The sequence below is a fragment of the Alosa sapidissima genome, chromosome 17 (assembly GCF_018492685.1).
Source record: "Alosa sapidissima isolate fAloSap1 chromosome 17, fAloSap1.pri, whole genome shotgun sequence".
Lineage (NCBI taxonomy): Eukaryota > Metazoa > Chordata > Actinopteri > Clupeiformes > Clupeidae > Alosa > Alosa sapidissima.
In genome coordinates, this window is record NC_055973.1 from 31157254 (window position 1) to 31174962 (window position 17709).

Below are 17709 nucleotides of genomic sequence, written 5' to 3' on the forward strand. Positions count from 1 at the left end.
CGCCAAACTCCAAACTCAGCCAAGAAGATGGCAGGCATCAGGTAAGGTTATTTGTAAGATTCAAATCAACTGGCCGAGGAGAAGATATTTTGACAGGATGAGTGATGTGCCAGACAGATCTATTATTCCTTATTTCACAATTGAATCAATATGCGTCTGGAAGATGTTAGATTAAGAAGGCAAACAAATAATGACATGTTTAATTGTGTCTAAATTGACTAAGTTGACTGCTTCAGGAGATTAAGAAGGCAAACAAATAATGACATGTTTAATTGTGTCTAAATTGACTATGTTGACTGCTTCAGGAGTCTTATTGCCACGCAGTGGTCATCTGACATTCGTCTGGAGGGAAAAACAGCCATTGTGACGGGTGCTAACAGCGGCATTGGAAAAGAAACGGCCAAAGACCTCGCTATGAGGGGTGAGTTCCTCAACAATGGAATCATGGAATAGAGAATAAGAGTATGCTATTATCATAACATACTCATTTTATTCTAGAAAGTTAAACCAATAGTTTTCAGAGTGTCTGCATTGAGGAACTATCATAACTCAATGTAGGTATTTTGTGATGAGTCCTGGGTGTTTCTGGGTGTGATGTGTCCTGGGTGTTTGTGGGTGTGATGCATCCTGGGTGTTCTCTTCCCAGGGGCCCGCGTCGTGCTGGCGTGTCGGGACTTGGAGAAAGCTGAGCAGGCGGTGGCGGACATTATGAGAGAGGTGGAGGGGGCCAGTGTGGTGGCCAAGAAGCTGGATCTCGCCGACACAAAGTCCATCTGTGAATTTGCGGAAAACATTTACAACAGTTGGGTTCTGATATATATACAGTATATCTGTGTGTGTGTGTGTGTGTAGAACATTTACAACAGTTGGGTTCTGATATATATACAGTATATATATATATATATATATATATATATATATATATATATATATATATATATATATATATATATATATATATATATATATATGTGTGTGTGTGTGTGTGTGTGTGTGTGTGTGTGTGTAGAACATTTACAACAGTTGGGTTCTGATATATATGTGTGTGTGTGTGTGTGTGTGTATGGTGGGGGTGATGGGGGAGTGTTGGTAAGGGTAACATTTACAACAGTTGGGTTCTGATATACAGTATATGTGTGTGAGTGTGTGTGTGTGTGTGTATGGTGGGGGTGATGGGGGGGGGGGTGTTGGTATGGGTAACATTTACAACAGTTGGGTTCTGACTATCAGTTATGGCCAGACGAATGTGAAGGTTTATCTAAAGTATTTATGTTGTTTCAGCTGAAACATTCCTGCATTTCCTTATCAACAATGCGGGCGTGGCCGTTTGTGCATACTCAACAACCTCAGATGAATTTGAGACACAATTTGGAGTCAATTACTTAGGTATGAAATTACACATCTTCCCCTTCAATACACTGTGAGCTTTTATTCTAAGGGTGTCTGAAACAATTAATCAGACAATTGATCACATTTTTGTCGATCTCCATCAATTATGTTTGGCTTAAATGCAGGGCCATTACATGTATTCAATTGACTTTCTATATAGCTTTTAACTTTTCAGTGCATCTAATGCTCATGGAAATCCTTGAAATTTCCGCAAATAATAAAGTAACTGAATGAATAATAGCCTATGTATTATCACCCGGAGCGACAAAAATACTCTTTTCTGATTGGCTGGCGGGGTGGCTTTTAATTCTGAATAATGGGACACCTATGAAGTAGATCTAGTAAAAAAAGTTTAATCGCCGTTCCATATCAATGCTTATGAATGGTAACTAAAACAACCATAGTAGGACGACGGTTGAGCTTCCGCTGCGCGTCAGGGAGTTTTTGCCCCTCGCCCTCGTCCATTAATTCCGTATAACAGGACACCTCGGTGGCCGTTATCCCTTACATAATGGATGCATTGATGACGGGGGGTTAACCATATCTTTAAATAGGCCTACCGGATGACTCCCGTGGCTACATGTGATGCTTTAACGGGACTGTCCGATCCTGTTGCGCCTCACATGTGATGTTTTAACGGGACTGTCTGATCCTGTTGCGCCTCACATGTGATGTTTTAACGGGACTGTCCGATCCTGTTGCGCTTCACATGTGATGTTTTAACGGGACTGTCCGATCCTGTTGCGCCTCACATGTGATTATTTAATGGGACTGTCCGATCCTGTTGCGCTTCACGTGTGATGTTTTAACGGTTTTAACGGGACTGTCCGATCCTGTTGCGCTTCACATGTGATGTTTTAACGGTTTTAACGGTTTTAACGGGACTGTCCAATCCTGTTGCGCTTCACATGTGATGCTTTAACGGTTTTAACGGGACTGTCCGATTCTGTTGCGCTTCACATGTGATGCTTTAACGGTTTTAACGGTTTTAACGGGACTGTCCGATCCTGTTGCGCCTCACATGTGATGTTTTAACGGTTTTAACGGGACTGTCCGATCCTGTTGCGCCTCACATGTGATGTTTTAACGGTTTTAACGGGACTGTCCGATCCTGTTGCGCTTCACATGTGATGTTTTAACGGTTTTAACGGTTTTAACGGTTTTAACGGGACTGTCCGATCCTGTGGCTCTTAGGTCACTTCTTTCTGACGTTTCTTCTGCTGGACCTTCTGAAGCACTCCGCTCCCTCCCGGGTCATCAACCTGTCCTCCATCGCTCACCTCATTGGCAAGATCAACTTTGAGGATGTCAACAGTGAGAAGACCTATCATGCTACAAGAGCCTACGCACAGAGCAAGCTGGCCAACATCCTCTTCACCCGGGAGCTGGCCAGGAGAGTGAAGGGTGAGGCTTGCCTGTTGAGTGGACGTCTCAGCTTCTCTGAATAGGAACACAGTTCCACACACTCTCCCAAAAACAGTGCTATGAGCCATGACAGACTTGGTCTGGTAGGTAGGTAGGTAGGTAGGTAGGTAGATAGATAGATAGATAGCCTTTATTGTCATTATACAGTTGCCTTGACAATGAAATTGGGTTTGCTACATCTTGAATTTACCCTTGGGGATCAATAAAGTATCTATCTATCTATCTACATCTGACAAAGTGCATTTGGTTAAGTATTGGGTTATGTGTTGGGTTAAGTATTGGGTTATGTATTATCAAAAGCAAATGTGACTTTGCAATGAGATGATTCACCACCTGCACATGTATTATATTTCTCTAACTGGGGTAACTATACAGAAACTCAGCAACAGCACATTGTTAAGTCCACATGTCTCCTGTTTATTCTTCTCCACCTACATGAGTCTCAGTGAACTCCTGCATGTAACTTCATACTGCTGCACCCTAGTGGCGGCTCCGTAAATGCAGGATACAACAACATGTTTCCTCGCTAGGCTTGGGCATCACAGTGTGTGCGGTGGACCCAGGGAAGGTGAGCACTGAGATCATTCGGCACCTGAGGTGGTCTCTGCAGTTCTTCCTGAGGACATTCAGCTTCTTCCTCAAAACGCCTGCAGAGGGCGCCTACACAAGCCTCTACTGTGTGGTCACCCCAGACCTGCAGTCCGGGGGCTACTACAGGTGGGTATAAGAAGTCCAAATCAGTGGACCCACCTGACTGTAAACTGTAATACCCCTTCCCCCAGACACACGCATAGTCATTGAATGAGCATGTACTGGTTAGTTCACATGAAAACAGGTCTGTCCCTCACTGGTTAGTTCACATGAAAACAGGTCTGTCCCTCGCTCTTCTGACGCAGGAACTGCGCCCCGGCAACGGGCTCCAGGGCCGCCTGTGACGACCGCACGGCCAGCAAGCTGTGGGCTCTCAGCTGCCACCTGCTGGGCATCAGCTGGCGCTGACGAGAGTCGTGATGAATTCCCACATCGTCTGTCCAGCCGGAGAGCTGCAGCGGCCATATTGTGGATTCATTACATTGTGCTGCATCAATGACATTGACATTTGATTGAGAGAAATGGCTAATGTGATCAAAATGTATGAACTGAAGGCTTATGCCTTGTGTAGTAAGCATGTGTCTGTGTTATCAGGACTTAACTAAGAGCATTATAAGAGCCTTATAAGAGCATTATAAGAGTATTATACCGAGGCTACCATATCCATGTAAACAAACTATAAGAGCATTATAAGAGTATTATAAGAGTATTATATCGAGGCTACTATATCCATGTAAACATAAGAGCCTTATAAGAGTTTTATACCGAGGCTACTATATCCATGTAAACATAAGAGCATTATAAGAGTATTATACCGAGGCTACTACAGTATATCCATGTAAACAAACTGAAATACAACTATTTGAACACGGAAATGCCTGTATTTTGACAACTTCTATTAAAAGGCTGTGTGTTACAACAGCCACGTCTCCTCCTACAAATGATCACTTTCTTCCCCTGTCTTACTGTAAGTCAATGAGACGATGAGCGCTCCGAGTAGGACTCCATCACTGAGCAGTTAAAAGTCCTCTTGTGCTGGCCTGCCATCTAGTGGTGAAGAAGTGAAGAAGTAGCTAAGGAGAACAAACATACAGGTTGCTCACAATCTCAGCCCTGGAGTCACGAGTAGCTATGGGTCAGATATGGTCCACCATCCTGCCCCCCCCCACCCTCCTGCCCCCCTCAGTACATCTATTAAATGTGTCAGATACGGTCCTCCATCCTGCCCCCCCACCATCCTGCCCCCCCACCATCCTGCCCCCCCTCCATCCTGCCCCCCCTCCATCCTGCCCCCCCCCTCCATCCTGCACGCCTCCATCCTGCACGCCTCAGTACATCTATTAAATGGTGGAAACCTGTCAATTCATCAACACCATTCACTCCACACACCAACAGCCCCCTCTGCTTAACGCATCATGCTGTCACTGAATAATCTATATGAGTCATTTCACTGTCCTTCCTGCACGAGTGGGACTAGTGATACCTGTAGAATACCACTGATGCAAACATGCTTCATATCAGCACATGCATGTAGAATACCACTGATGCAAACATGCTTCATCAAAGCTTCATCAAAGATCACGCTTCGGTATGGACCTCGGTTCTGAAGTCACGGTTTGGTTCATTTTTTGGTATGTACCTCGGTTCTGAAGTCACGGTTTGGTTCATTTTTGGTACGGTATGTACCTTGGTTTTGAAGTCACGGTTTGGTTCATTTTTGGTACGGTAAGCCTGTAGGTACTGCAAGCCTAAATTCACTGACAATATTGCTGATGTGCAACGGAAATAGCATTTTGAAATATTTTTAATGTTAATTGACTAAACGGACATATGGTCATTGTCCATACGCCATTTAATATGTTTGTGTGGGAACTTGAATTTGAAACATGGTCCACATGCAAAAAAGTTTACTGTTGATTACTGTTAAAGACTGCTTTGGTACATTCCCTACACATCTGTATTGATAAGGTCCTGTACCTAAATGGTTCGGTACGAATATGCGTACCTTTACACACATGGCATGCATACACACACACACACACACACACACACACACACACACACACACACACACACACACACAGGACAGGAAAGAATTCAATGGTACCAGAAGTGAACTTAGGTAAGAGCTTTCTCTTCGACCTCCAAACAGAAATTCTGCTATCATAAAAATCACAGGTGCTGCTCGCTGCTTTGCTGGAAACTACCTACGTTTTCCAAATGATGAGGGAGAAGTGCAGTGGGAGGCAGTGTCACCTGTGATGCACTTAAGAAGTCTTAAGAAGTGTTGTATCTGTCATGATGACTTGACCTGCTAAAGAGAAGTGAAGAGAGAGGAGCTTTATCTGTCCTTTCTAAATGAGGCAGATCAGTGTGATTTAAAAGAACAATCCTTCTCCACACACACAATCTCAAATTACTTCATGTGGAACAGTTTAAGAGGGAGTGGTGTTTGCCTTGAGAAAAAAGATTTAGAAAGAAAGTGTTACCAATATGTACAGTCTAAACTCTTGAGTATCTTATTATAAAATGACCTTTCACACTTCTGGGTGCATAAACCCTGGTCTGTCTTTTAGTGCACGGTCCATTTGCTCGATTAGTTCTAACAGTCATGGGGTGGGCGTCGGCTGTTCTTATTAGGACGGTCCTCTCTGGAGTAAGAGACGGCTTGGTGTCATTAGCACAAGAGGCAAGAGGGTGCTCAAGGGCCGGCTGTGAACGCTGAATCAATGCTGTGAACGTTGAATCAATGTTTCTCTGCGTGTGGTGCATGTGGGTCAGTGACAAATAAGCATTTTTCTGGAATCATCTCCATCTCCAAGTCAGTGCGGAAGATGAAATCTATCAGGTAAGGCTGTTTATGAGAATGAAAACTAGACTATAATGATAAGGAAACTAGACTATAATGAAAAGATGGGTGAATGATTAAGCAGACTCAGTTTAGTAATCAGTGTATATTTTGTTGTAATGAAATATGCGCTTAAAAAATATTTGCTACAAACATTTGCTAAAATGCTTGATCACATTTAATGTTGACTGCTTCAGGAGATTAAGAAGGCAAACAAATAATGACATGTTTAATTGTGTCTAAATTGACTAAGTTGACTGCTTCAGGAGTCTTATTGCCACGCAGTGGTCATCTGACATTCGTCTGGAGGGAAAAACAGCCATTGTGACGGGTGCTAACAGCGGCATTGGAAAAGAAACGGCCAAAGACCTCGCTATGAGGGGTGAGTTCCTCAGCAATGGAATCATGGAATAGAGAATAAGAGTATGCTATTATCATAACATACTCATTTTATTCTATAAAGTTAAACCAATAGTTTTCAGAGTGTCTGCATTGAGGAACTATCATAACTCAATGTAGGTATTTTGTGATGAGTCCTGGGTGTTTGTGGGTGTGATGTGTCCTGGGTGTTTGTGGGTGTGATGCATCCTGGGTGTTTCTGGGTGTGATGCGTCCTGGGTGTTTGTGGGTGTGATGCATTCTGGGTGTTCTCTTCCCAGGGGCCCGCGTCGTGCTGGCGTGTCGGGACTTGGAGAAAGCTGAGCAGGCGGTGGCGGACATTATGAGAGAGGTGGAGGGGGCCAGTGTGGTGGCCAAGAAGCTGGATCTCGCTGACACAAAGTCCATCTGTGAATTTGCGGAAAACATTTACAACAGTTGGGTTCTGATATATATATGTGTGTGTGTGTGTGTGTGTGTGTGTGTGTGTGTGTGTGTGTGTGTGTATGTGTGTAGAACATTTACAAGAGTTGGGTTCTGACATATATATATGTGTGTGTGTGTGTGTGTGGTGTGTGTGTGTATGTGTGTGTAGAATATTTACAACAGTTGGGTTCTGACATATATGTGTGTGTGTGTGTGTGTGTGTGTGTGTGTGTGTGTGTGTGTGTGTGTGTGTGTGTGTGTAGAACATTTACAACAGTTGGGTTCTGACATATATACATGTGTGTGTTTGTGTGTGTGTGTGTGTGTGTGTGTGTGTGTGTGTGTGTGTGTGTTTGTGTGTAGAACATTTACAACAGTTGGGTTCTGACATGTATGTGTGTGTGTGTATGTGTGTGTGTGTGTGTGTGTGTGTGTGTGTGTGTGTGGTGGGGGTGAGGGGGTGTTGGTAAGGGTAGATGGTGGGAGGGCATACATTACAGTATAAAAGTTTTTTTTTACAGCTGAAAAATCCCTGCATTTCCTCATCAACAATGCTGGTGTGGCCCTATGCCCGTACACAAAGACCTCAGATGGCTTTGAGATGCACTTTGGTGTAAATCACTTAGGTATGAAATAATTTCCAAGTCCTTATAGTTTCTGATTATACGTCAATACACTGTGTGTAATCTGCTGATTCTATATGGATACCCTGCATGTGCTTTTGCATGCTGGGTCACTACAGAGCTGCTTATAAAGTCTTATTAGTCACATCAGAGCATGAAGGAAAAGCTAACGCACATTTTTCATCACCATGATTCTGACCAAAGATGTCATCGCTATCAGAGCCACTAATGTTGACAAAGAAATCTGAATCGATCACAGAATCATAATTAATTGAAGAATCATAACTGAATCGAATGAATTTGAGGCCAACTAACTGATGATGGATAATATTCTGAACACAGAGACCCACCCGGGTATGATTGAAAACTGATTGTTTTAACGGGGCTGTCCAAATCCACCGCTCCTCAGGTGATGCCCAGCCCAATGTACTAACAGATTGTTTTAATGGGGCTGTCCAGGTGATGCCCAGCCCGATGTAATAACAGATTGTTTTAACGGGGCTGTCCAGGTGATGCCCAGCCCGATGTACTAACAGATTGTTTTAACGGGGCTGTCCAGGTGATGCCCAGCCCAATGTACTAACAGATTGTTTTAACGGGGCTGTCCAGGTGATGCCCAGCCCAATTTAATAACAGATTGTTTTAACGGGGCTGTCCATATCCACCACTCCTTCTCAGGTCACTTCTTCCTGACTTTCCTTCTGCTGGACCTCCTGAAGCACTCTGCGCCCTCGCGGGTGATAACCGTGTCCTCCATGACCCACCCAATGGGCAAGATCAACTTCGAGGATGTGAACAGCGAGAAGAGATATTTTCCCATGGCAGCCTACACACAGAGCAAGCTGGCCAACATCCTCTTTACCCAAGAGCTCTCCAGGAGAGTAGAGGGTGAGGGCCACTTCCTTTGTTACTGGTTTCCTGCTTACTTTTGGAGGACAACAGATCTCCGTTTTCATTAGAAATGGTGTTATGGGCGGTGGCTCAGAATAGCTTTAAGTTATAATTATGTCTAACAGTGCCATCGGCCAAAAGAAGGCTACTTTAGATTGCGTAAGTGACTCATTTTGAGAACGTGGTTTAACGAACGTGGTAGTGTGTTCCATCATAATAAGTTTACAGAAATATATAGTTATATAGATATAGATATATATAGTTATATAGTAATTATCGTGATGTCTGTCTTGACACTGGATTCAGTTAGGTCTATTCATTAAAATGTCAACATATGTCATCTCTCAGAGTTTTTTTATTTCTGTAAAACTTTTTTTAATTTGTTACATAATATGTGTTGAAAATGACACAACTTGAGTTGAAAACAAAACAACTTGCTGTTTTTTAACACATCTCTGTGTCTAGACAGGGACAGCACATTAGTTTTAATAGTGTACCTGCATTTCGATATCCAGTAAAATAGCTGTAGTGTATTTTGGTGTTTTATTTTACAAATACAGTAATTGATTATTTAGTGCACTTTCGTATTGGCTGACGTGTTAATGAAAACACAATCACAATATTAAGTTTAGGGCTGGGGATCAAAAGATCCAGACTATCTATGGGGATTAGGAGAGCCAGACTGACAGTATGTTTGTTTCCTGATCAGACTTTGGGATAACTGCGTATGCTGTGGACCCGGGCGTGGTGAACACACAGATATTTAGACACATGAGTTGGCCTCTACAGCTCTTCATGAAGTCTATTAGCTTCTTCCTCAAAACGCCTGAAGAGGGATCCTACACAAGCCTCTATTGTGCGGTCACCCCAGACCTACAGTCTGGAGGCTACAGCAGGTGGGCATGATTCAAATGAGACGACAGCCTGTTACAATGTCACACTGGAAATGCATTAAACCATCCCTTCCCTCATACACACAACAAAAGAGTCATTGCATAAGCATGCATGTAGGCCCACATAAAAACGTGTTGGTCATAGCTCTGCGCCTTGCTCTTCTGACGCAGGAACTGCGCCCCGGCAGCATGCATTCCGGCCGCCAGTGACGACCGCACGGCCTGCAAGCTGTGGGCTCTCAGCTGCCACCTGCTGGGCATCCGCTGGCGCTGACGAAAGACGTGATGAATTCCCACATCAGCTATTCATTCCAACAGCTTAGCTATATCACATGGTTAATGAGTTTAGCCATGTTATCGTTTTAACGTTTCAAATAATTTGTTCTTTCAGGAAATGTAGCCACCAGTTACAGTTAAATAACCTTGGGCCTACTGTTAAATCAACAGGCTAGGCTGTCAAAGCACATGTTCTTACACGTATGAATAAAGTAACCTACAAAATGCGTTATTGTACCCTATTGGGGATTATTCTTGACACACAAATAATCACAAAAATGCTTGAGTCGAGAGAGACATCTAGTGGTGACCAATCCTTTTAAAATCATTTTAGACTCCTTTTCAGCCAATGCCACTTAACACAATCCAAGGCAAGCATGACATAGCGGTGGTCTTCGATGGCAAGTTATTCATAAAGGTAGTTGTCACTATTCTTTGATCACTTTTCAGCACACCTGAAAGTTCGTTGCAGATATCATCCATCCAAATATAGCACTGTTTGACAAATTCCGGTAGGGGAGAGGCGCGGGGCTCTGAAGCGCATGGTCTGGAATTTTATGAAGCCCTTGACGACGGTACACTTATCGTGAGAGCGCTCTCACGGAAACTGGGTAACATTTTTAGACCGCAGTGACAATGCATTCTTTAAGGTAAGTTGCTTTGCATTTTGTTTTTGGGCTTTTGTATGGATACGTGACCAAAAACTTACATACAAACCTACAACAACTAACAACAACACTATTTTGATACTCAACTACTCCCACTTAGTTTTACTAATGCAAAGAAATGTGTCAGCTGGACTGTCATTCATCACGAAAAAAAGGTAGACTATTCAATTTAATGCACCAGTTAATGCGCAGAAGTTACACAAAAAATCAACTCCCATCCACTGACTGTTATTTAGTTTTTTTAATTAAATGTGAACCGTAGATCATTCCGTATTATTTTATGTAGCCTAACGTTAATGTAAAAATATTGACATCATGCACTTGGTAAACAATCAAATGTGGTGTCATCTGGAGTTCAACTCATCAAGCAGGACATATGGGTATGTGTGTGTTCTTGTTTTTACTTTCATGTTTCATGTTTTTATTCAGAAACTGTTTCTGTGGCCAGTGGTCATCCAATGCCAGACTTGATGAGAAAACAGTTATCATAACTGGAGCTAACACCGGCATAGGGAAGGAGACCGCAAGAGACTTGGCAAAGAGAGGTAGCCTCACTTAATTTTAAATCTCTCTCTCTCTTTCTTGGAAGATAATTAACAAAAAATCTGTTTCCTTATGGACATTTATAGCCTACATTAACTTATCTTCTTATTAACTTCCTATTATGCGCCAGCATGAATGCAAAACTTCAAGGGCTCTTGAGTGCAAAATTATTCTCTGGGAAACTCTGAGCACATAAAAGATTCTTAGCATTTTAAAGTATATTAAAATATCAGATGGTGAGGGTAAGTTTATACAACATATGTGCTAAAAGTTGTTGTTGTTTAGAAGGTGTACATCTCCTGAGGCCATTCGCCCATGGCAGCTTTGTCTGTGATAATAAAGTTGTTGTACACAGTCAGATAAAATATTCAGCTGGCTTCAGCTTAATAGGCAACATCAAATTGAGAGCCATTCTTCACCACCATGTAATGAAACTAAACCAATCCTCCTCATCATGTGTGATATGTGATAGCTTTTTATGAGCTCCACTTCATTGTAACTATCATGTGAATTCATAATCAGTGTGGCTGATGACTGGGGAGTTTCTGAGAGAATAGGGGGGGGGGGGGGGGGGCACTCTCTTTCCCACATGAGCTTGACGGATTCTAAACAAAGAGTCGTCATAGCGTGGCCCTTACAAAGCGCGCTAATGGAATAATGGTTGTTTTCCTCATAATTACTGGGCAAACAACCATTGTGCCCGCGCGTCTCTCACTCATCCCCCAGCAGCACCTAATTAGTTTATTCATGAGCCTCTCTGCCAAATGGAGACCTGAGTCACCGTCACAAGTGGTGCATGTTGCATGGGAATGACTGTGATGTGGCCCCATTGCTAGGTGTGTGTGTCATAATGCTGAATATCAGCTTATCCACCCTGTACCTGTGTGTGTGTGTGTGTGTGTTTGTGTGTGTCCATGAGGTGCTCGGATCATCATGGCCTGCAGAGATCTGGAGAGAGGAGAGTGGGCCAGGGAGGAGATTGTGGAGGACTCGGGGAATCAGAATGTTGTCTTGAAGAAACTAGACCTGTCTAGCACCAAGTCAATACGGGAATTTGCAGAGTTGATTAACAAAGGTTTCTCCTTCCACACTTAACACTGAAAACAATATCATCTCAGCTGTGAGGTGTTCTCCACGTCCTCTGACACTACAGGGGAACTTTTGCCATCATTTTTAAGAAGTGTCATATCCCCCCCATCTCTGTTTTGCTGTCCACACAGAGGAAAAGCAACTCAATATTCTTATCAACAACGCTGGTGTGATGCTGTGTCCATACTCCAAAACAGCTGATGGATTTGAGATGCAGATTGGCGTTAACCACCTGGGTAAGAGCCCTCAGTCTTCAAGTAAACCGTAAAAGCTGTGGCTGAGCCCTGGTGGTATAATTGTATATACTATAGGTTTTACCATGCATATGTGCTATGAGAAAATGGTTCCCTTCGTCCGAAGTCTCCCTCTGTGGAAATGTCCAGAGAGTGAGAAGACTGTTTGCTGTAGGGTGTCTGATTTTCTTCCCCCTAAGGACACAAACATACCTAGGCCATTAGAAGGTTAAGGGGTTTTGTAACATTCTTATCTCTACTGGATGGATGGATCATTGTTGGGGGGAAGTTTCTTGTGATTTTCCGTGGGTATAAGAACTGATTTCACCCACATACTGTATGTGTGGCATTGTTACTTAACCTTTGCTGTGGGGAACATTCTGACGGTATGGAGAGTAAAGCTGCAGTCTCACACCAGTTGGCTTTGAGTCAGTTTGACCACACCCTCAGTGTTCTAGTAAAGCGTAAAAGCTGTGGCGTTAACCACCTCAGTGTTTACATGGCTGTACTTTAGAATAATCATTTGAACTCTATGGCAGTATGAAAACAAGGTATGATCTCTGTAGCACTAAGTAAATTTGGTTTCTTGACCCCATACTTTTTTCTCAGTGGGTGGACTTTCAGTTAATTGGAAACCTCAGACATTTAGTTCTGCCATTAGGGGACCACTAATTATTGTGGAGACCAAGTTGATCAGGGCGGCGACTGTGTGCTTGCCTGTAGGTTTTGTAGGCTTTGTTCAGCTCCTCGTACCATAAACACGGCATGTTTTTACGAACGCAAATTCCCCTGTATGTAACGGTCAAGCTAAACAAGGCATATCAGGGAAGAGGAAGAGGATAGACAAGACAAAGAAAGGCCAGGAGTGGTCAGATACAGGGATGCCCCCTGAGTGCACATATTCCTGTTGCTTTTCCTTTATTTTAACCAGGAATGCCACCTCAAAACAGTCACTATTTTTTGCTGCAAATACACAAATGTACAGAAGTGGTGGATCACATGCTGGAGCTAATGGGAGTGGAGGGCCAAACATTGCCATTTGCGCTGCTTAGTGTGTATTGCGTATTGCGTCTTGTGCGGTAAACATTACTCTATGTTCTTAAGCGCTGCTTAGTGTTTATTGTGTATTGCGTCTTGTGCGGTAAACATTACTCTATGTTCTTTAGCGCTGCTTAGTGTTTATTGTGTATTATGTTGTGTGCGGTAAACATTACTCTATGTTCTTAAGCCCTGCTTACCTTTTCCTAAAAGTTTCAAGAGGTCATCCTATCCACGTGGGTGTCAGTACTGACAGGGCAGGGCATGCCTCCCTCTCTATCTGATCAGTACTGACAGGGTTGGGTCAGTTTACTTTGAAATGTAATCCATTACTGACTAGAGATTACATGGCAATTTTTGTAATCAGTAACGTAATCAATAGGATTACCCAAAACATGTAACATAATCGGATTACTTTTTACACAACTTGCACACGACATACACATTCGACATACACATTCTTTTTTACACAGTCTTTAATTCAAAGTTGTGGCGATATTGCCAAGTACTGGAATGGGTCGGTCGCCCTCGATGGCTCCTCCATCTTGGGCTTTGATTTGAACCTTTTTCTTGTCAAGAAAATACACAGGCAATTGGATGATAGTGACATCTAGTGGACAAACGAATGGGCTGCTTGTCAAATTAAAACATTAGTTAGGCTATCATAAAAAGTTGCATTGTTTGCATGATAAAATGTAATCAAGTAATCCCCAACAATGTAAATATAATCTAATTACACATTTTTTTTATTCTAATCTGGGCTGATTATAGTCAAGTGATTTCGTAAAATCCAGATTACATGTAATCCGTTACTACCCAACTATGAGTACTGACCGAATAGGACATGCTTCATTCTCTGTCTCATCTGCTGCCACAGGTCACTTCCTGCTCACATTCCTGCTGCTGGACCTGATCAAGAGGTCGGCTCCCGCTAGGATCGTCAATGTGGCCTCGGTGGCCCACACATGGGGCGGCATCCAGCTGGACGACATCAACAGCGAGAAGGGCTACAACGCACGCAGGGCCTATGGCCAGAGCAAGCTGGCCAACATCCTCTGCACGCGGTCTCTGGCCAGGAGACTGCAGGGTGCGCAAAACGCCATGCACTCAACACCCTCACAACTGAAGCGTTCCATTTATGGAGCGTGAAAATAGTTTTAGAGGAATGGTCTAATTTTTTTAAATGTGCGTACTACTAATGTGTGCTGGTGTAGCTGGCTCCGTTGCTTATAGTGGAAGCACACACTCCGCGAATAGAACACTTCAGTTCCGTTGGTTCTATTCCGCGAATAGAACACTACAGTTCCGTTGGTTATAGTGGAAGCATATGCTCCACGAATAGAACACTACAGTTCCGTCGGTTATAGTGGAAGCATACTCTCCACGAATAGAACACTACAGTTCCGTCGGTTATAGTGGAAGCATATGCTCCACGAATAGAACACTACAGTTCCGTCGGTTATAGTGGAAGCATACGCTCCACGAATAGAACACTACAGTTCCGTCGGTTATAGTGGAAGCATACTCTCCACGAATAGAACACTACAGTTCCGTCAGTTATAGTGGAAGCATACTCTCCGCGAATAGAACACTACAGTTACAAGGATACAAGGATACAAGGATACAAGGATACAAGGAAGTTTATTGTCACATGCATATAGTTACTGGAAGTAAGAAATGCAGTGAAATTATGTCTGGTGTCAGCCTATTTGTGCAAAGTGGGGGGGGGGGTAAAAAGTGCAGTAGAAGAGGGGTTTAGTAGATTAAGTGGCAAGGGCTGCATAAGAAAGGTGAGGGAGGATTGGAATTGGGGGGGGGGGCACCAACAAGGAGCACCCAAGAGCAACAGGGGCAAGGAAAAACTCCCTTACCAAGGAAGAAACCTTGGGCAGATCCACGGCTCAAGGGGCTAACCCAACTGCCAGGGGTCTTGGTGTGTGTGTTGGGGGGATGACAGGGGAGATGGGATAGTGTGCTATGTATGTGGGGAGAGGGCAGTGTGCAATATGTGTGTTGGAGAAGCTTCCTCATGAGACAATGTGCTGTGTATTGGGGGGGGGGGGCAGTGTACTGCAAGTATGGGGAAGGGACTTACTATTGCAAGCAGAGTACTGTATGTATGATGTATGTGAGTGATGAAGATGTGTGTGTGGGCGGGAGGGGAGTGTGCTGTAAGGATGTGTGTTGGAGAAGATCCTGAAGTTCCGTCGGTTATAGTGGAAGCACATGCTCTGCGAATAGAACACTTCAGTTGTGCAGCCAGAGTAGTGCGGCAGTGCAGAGAGGCTGCTGCTGCGTCAAGAATGTGAGAAATGACAGGAACAAAATATAAGAGCAATGCACCCAAATATGAGTGTTGTTGGTCTTCTTGCGTCTGATTTATTTCACAGAGACATATTTCTCAGTATTTTCACGGCTGTTCCAAGGATGCAGTGTTGCTACCCACATGCCCCTATAACTGCCCTGAGGCAGAACTAATAGCATGTTTAGAAAATGTATACAAAGACAGGAAGTTCATCTCACATTGGTTTAGCCCCTGGGTCTGTAACTCTGGGAATTTTCTTGAGAACAGGATGCTGCTCTATACATATGGGGAATTTCCTGCACTTCTTCTATACCGTTCTATACTATTGATAGCAGTGACTGCCTGCAGAGTTCCTCTTTATCTTTCTGTGATAAATGAAGACAATTAGGGCCAAGATATCATTTTCTCAAACGTAGTCTGCACACAGACACATTTCCTTCAGACATGCACACATTCAGACATGCACAACTCCTGGTGTTGCTGCAGTGCAGGTGGTCTGGGAAAGCTGTTTAGTGGCATTCATGCATGATGAAGCCACCATGTGACTGGGAGCTGTGTTTGCCCCGGCAGGAAGTGGCGTGACGGTGTACTCGCTTCACCCTGGCGTGGTGAGGACGGAGCTCTGGAGGCACCTCAGCGTCCCCGTGCAGCTGGCCGTCAGGGTGTTCAGCGCCTGCACCAAGACCTCGTCCCAGGGAGCGCAAACCTCCATCTATTGTGCTGTCGACCCAGCTCTGGAGGAGGAGAGCGGTGGATATTACAGGTGTGTGTGTATGTGCGTGTGTTCGCCTGTGTGTGTGTGTATGTGTGTGTGTGTGTGTGTGTGTGTGTGTGTGTGTGTGTGTTAGGGTACAAAACCATAAATAAGCTCTTACTTATGAGCTAAACCCAAAGGAGAAATACAAGGATGCAATTACGATTACGCAACTAAATAGGTTCCTTCTGATTTATTGATAAGTTGGGGATTTAAGTGTGATTTATTGATAAGTTGGTATTTGTTGTCTGACTACAGTGACTGTGCTCCAGCGAGATGCTCAAGAGCTGCCCGAGATGATGAAATGGCCGAGAAGCTGTGGGAGCTCAGCGGTCAGATGCTTGGGATTCAGTGGGATTAGAGGCCAAGTACAACAATATTATTAACAAAAAAACCCTGTACAGTACATTAAGACTAACTTCACTGACACTTTGAATGACAAGATAAATGTTAGATTATTATCAGTGAAATACATAAATGCAATTATTTTCTAGAATAATTTGAACAGTCACATTTCAGACATGCCTATTTTGTATATCATCTCAAGCACAGGTAGTTACTGAAGTATCAGTATTTCTAGAAAAAAGAAACTTGTTCCTGTCAGTTTCTAATAATGATTGTATACATACTTGGCATCATGTCTATATTTAAACTTGTTGGGTATCATTAAAAAGATTATTCCTGTAATTCATGAATTGCGTTGTCAAAGACTTTTAAAGAAATAACTTTGCCTTGTCTAACCATCATACCCCATCTGTTCTGTCATTGAGATGGTTGCTGAGATGATGGCCCTGTTCTGTTAGAGTATGCTGTTGTTAACAGATCTTTTTGAAGAGGTGATGTGAGCTTCTTTAATATTTAAACATTGCTGTCCCATCTTCCTTTAAATTTTGAAGTTATCTGAACAAACCCTCTTCAGAGCGGGCAGTTTTATAATGTCATCTTTGATGGATTTGGAATAAGGCATTTCAAAGCAGCCTCTACCCTCCGTTTGATAAATAATGAATGGGAAAGCTACGGCAAGCAGAGTTAGAACATGCAGCCTACAACACTGCAAAGTCCTGTTCTCTCCATCACAATGTCCACTCGTCCTGCATGGTGAAATGTTTGGGTTTGAGCAATTTCACATCAAACAATTCAAGATGAAACAACTTTTATGTGACGTTTTGATCTGTGCCAACAACAGTTCGGCTGCCGTGCCAGTGCATGAGGTTTCCAAAACTGGCTTCCAAACAGACTACATCAGACAGCTCGAGACAGTCACTAGAAAGTGGTTGGGTAGTTGGAATTGTAGATTTTTCCATCGCCTCTGCATTCCCATGGGGCACTGGAGGAAACT

General features: G+C 43.3%; 3 protein-coding genes across 4 annotated transcripts; all 3 read left to right on the forward strand.

Moving 5' to 3' along the window:
* Positions 1 to 3955, forward strand: LOC121687975 (retinol dehydrogenase 12-like). The gene is made up of 7 exons (XM_042067227.1): positions 1 to 41; positions 306 to 421; positions 647 to 802; positions 1282 to 1386; positions 2584 to 2793; positions 3345 to 3531; positions 3711 to 3955. The coding sequence occupies exons 1-7, from the start codon at positions 28 to 30 to the stop codon at positions 3811 to 3813; spliced, it is 891 nt and encodes a 296-aa protein (XP_041923161.1). The 5' UTR covers positions 1 to 27; the 3' UTR covers positions 3814 to 3955.
* Positions 3956 to 6088: 2133 nt separating this feature from the next.
* On the forward strand, positions 6089 to 9756 carry LOC121687974 (retinol dehydrogenase 12-like). Its single transcript, XM_042067226.1, has 7 exons — positions 6089 to 6253; positions 6520 to 6635; positions 6913 to 7068; positions 7579 to 7683; positions 8359 to 8568; positions 9281 to 9467; positions 9636 to 9756. The coding sequence occupies exons 1-7, from the start codon at positions 6240 to 6242 to the stop codon at positions 9736 to 9738; spliced, it is 891 nt and encodes a 296-aa protein (XP_041923160.1). The 5' UTR covers positions 6089 to 6239; the 3' UTR covers positions 9739 to 9756.
* A 552-nt stretch (positions 9757 to 10308) lies between these two features.
* Positions 10309 to 17059, forward strand: zgc:112332 (uncharacterized protein LOC553712 homolog). Of its 2 annotated transcripts, XM_042067223.1 has the most exons (7): positions 10309 to 10390; positions 10838 to 10953; positions 11871 to 12026; positions 12172 to 12276; positions 14189 to 14398; positions 16187 to 16379; positions 16629 to 17059. In XM_042067223.1, the coding sequence occupies exons 1-7, from the start codon at positions 10377 to 10379 to the stop codon at positions 16729 to 16731; spliced, it is 897 nt and encodes a 298-aa protein (XP_041923157.1). In that variant the 5' UTR covers positions 10309 to 10376; the 3' UTR covers positions 16732 to 17059. The 2 variants fall into 2 exon arrangements, with proteins under 2 accessions (XP_041923157.1, XP_041923156.1); XM_042067222.1 differs by lacking the exon at positions 10309 to 10390 and having other exon boundaries at positions 10785 to 10953.
* The last annotated feature ends 650 nt before the right edge of the window (positions 17060 to 17709 follow it).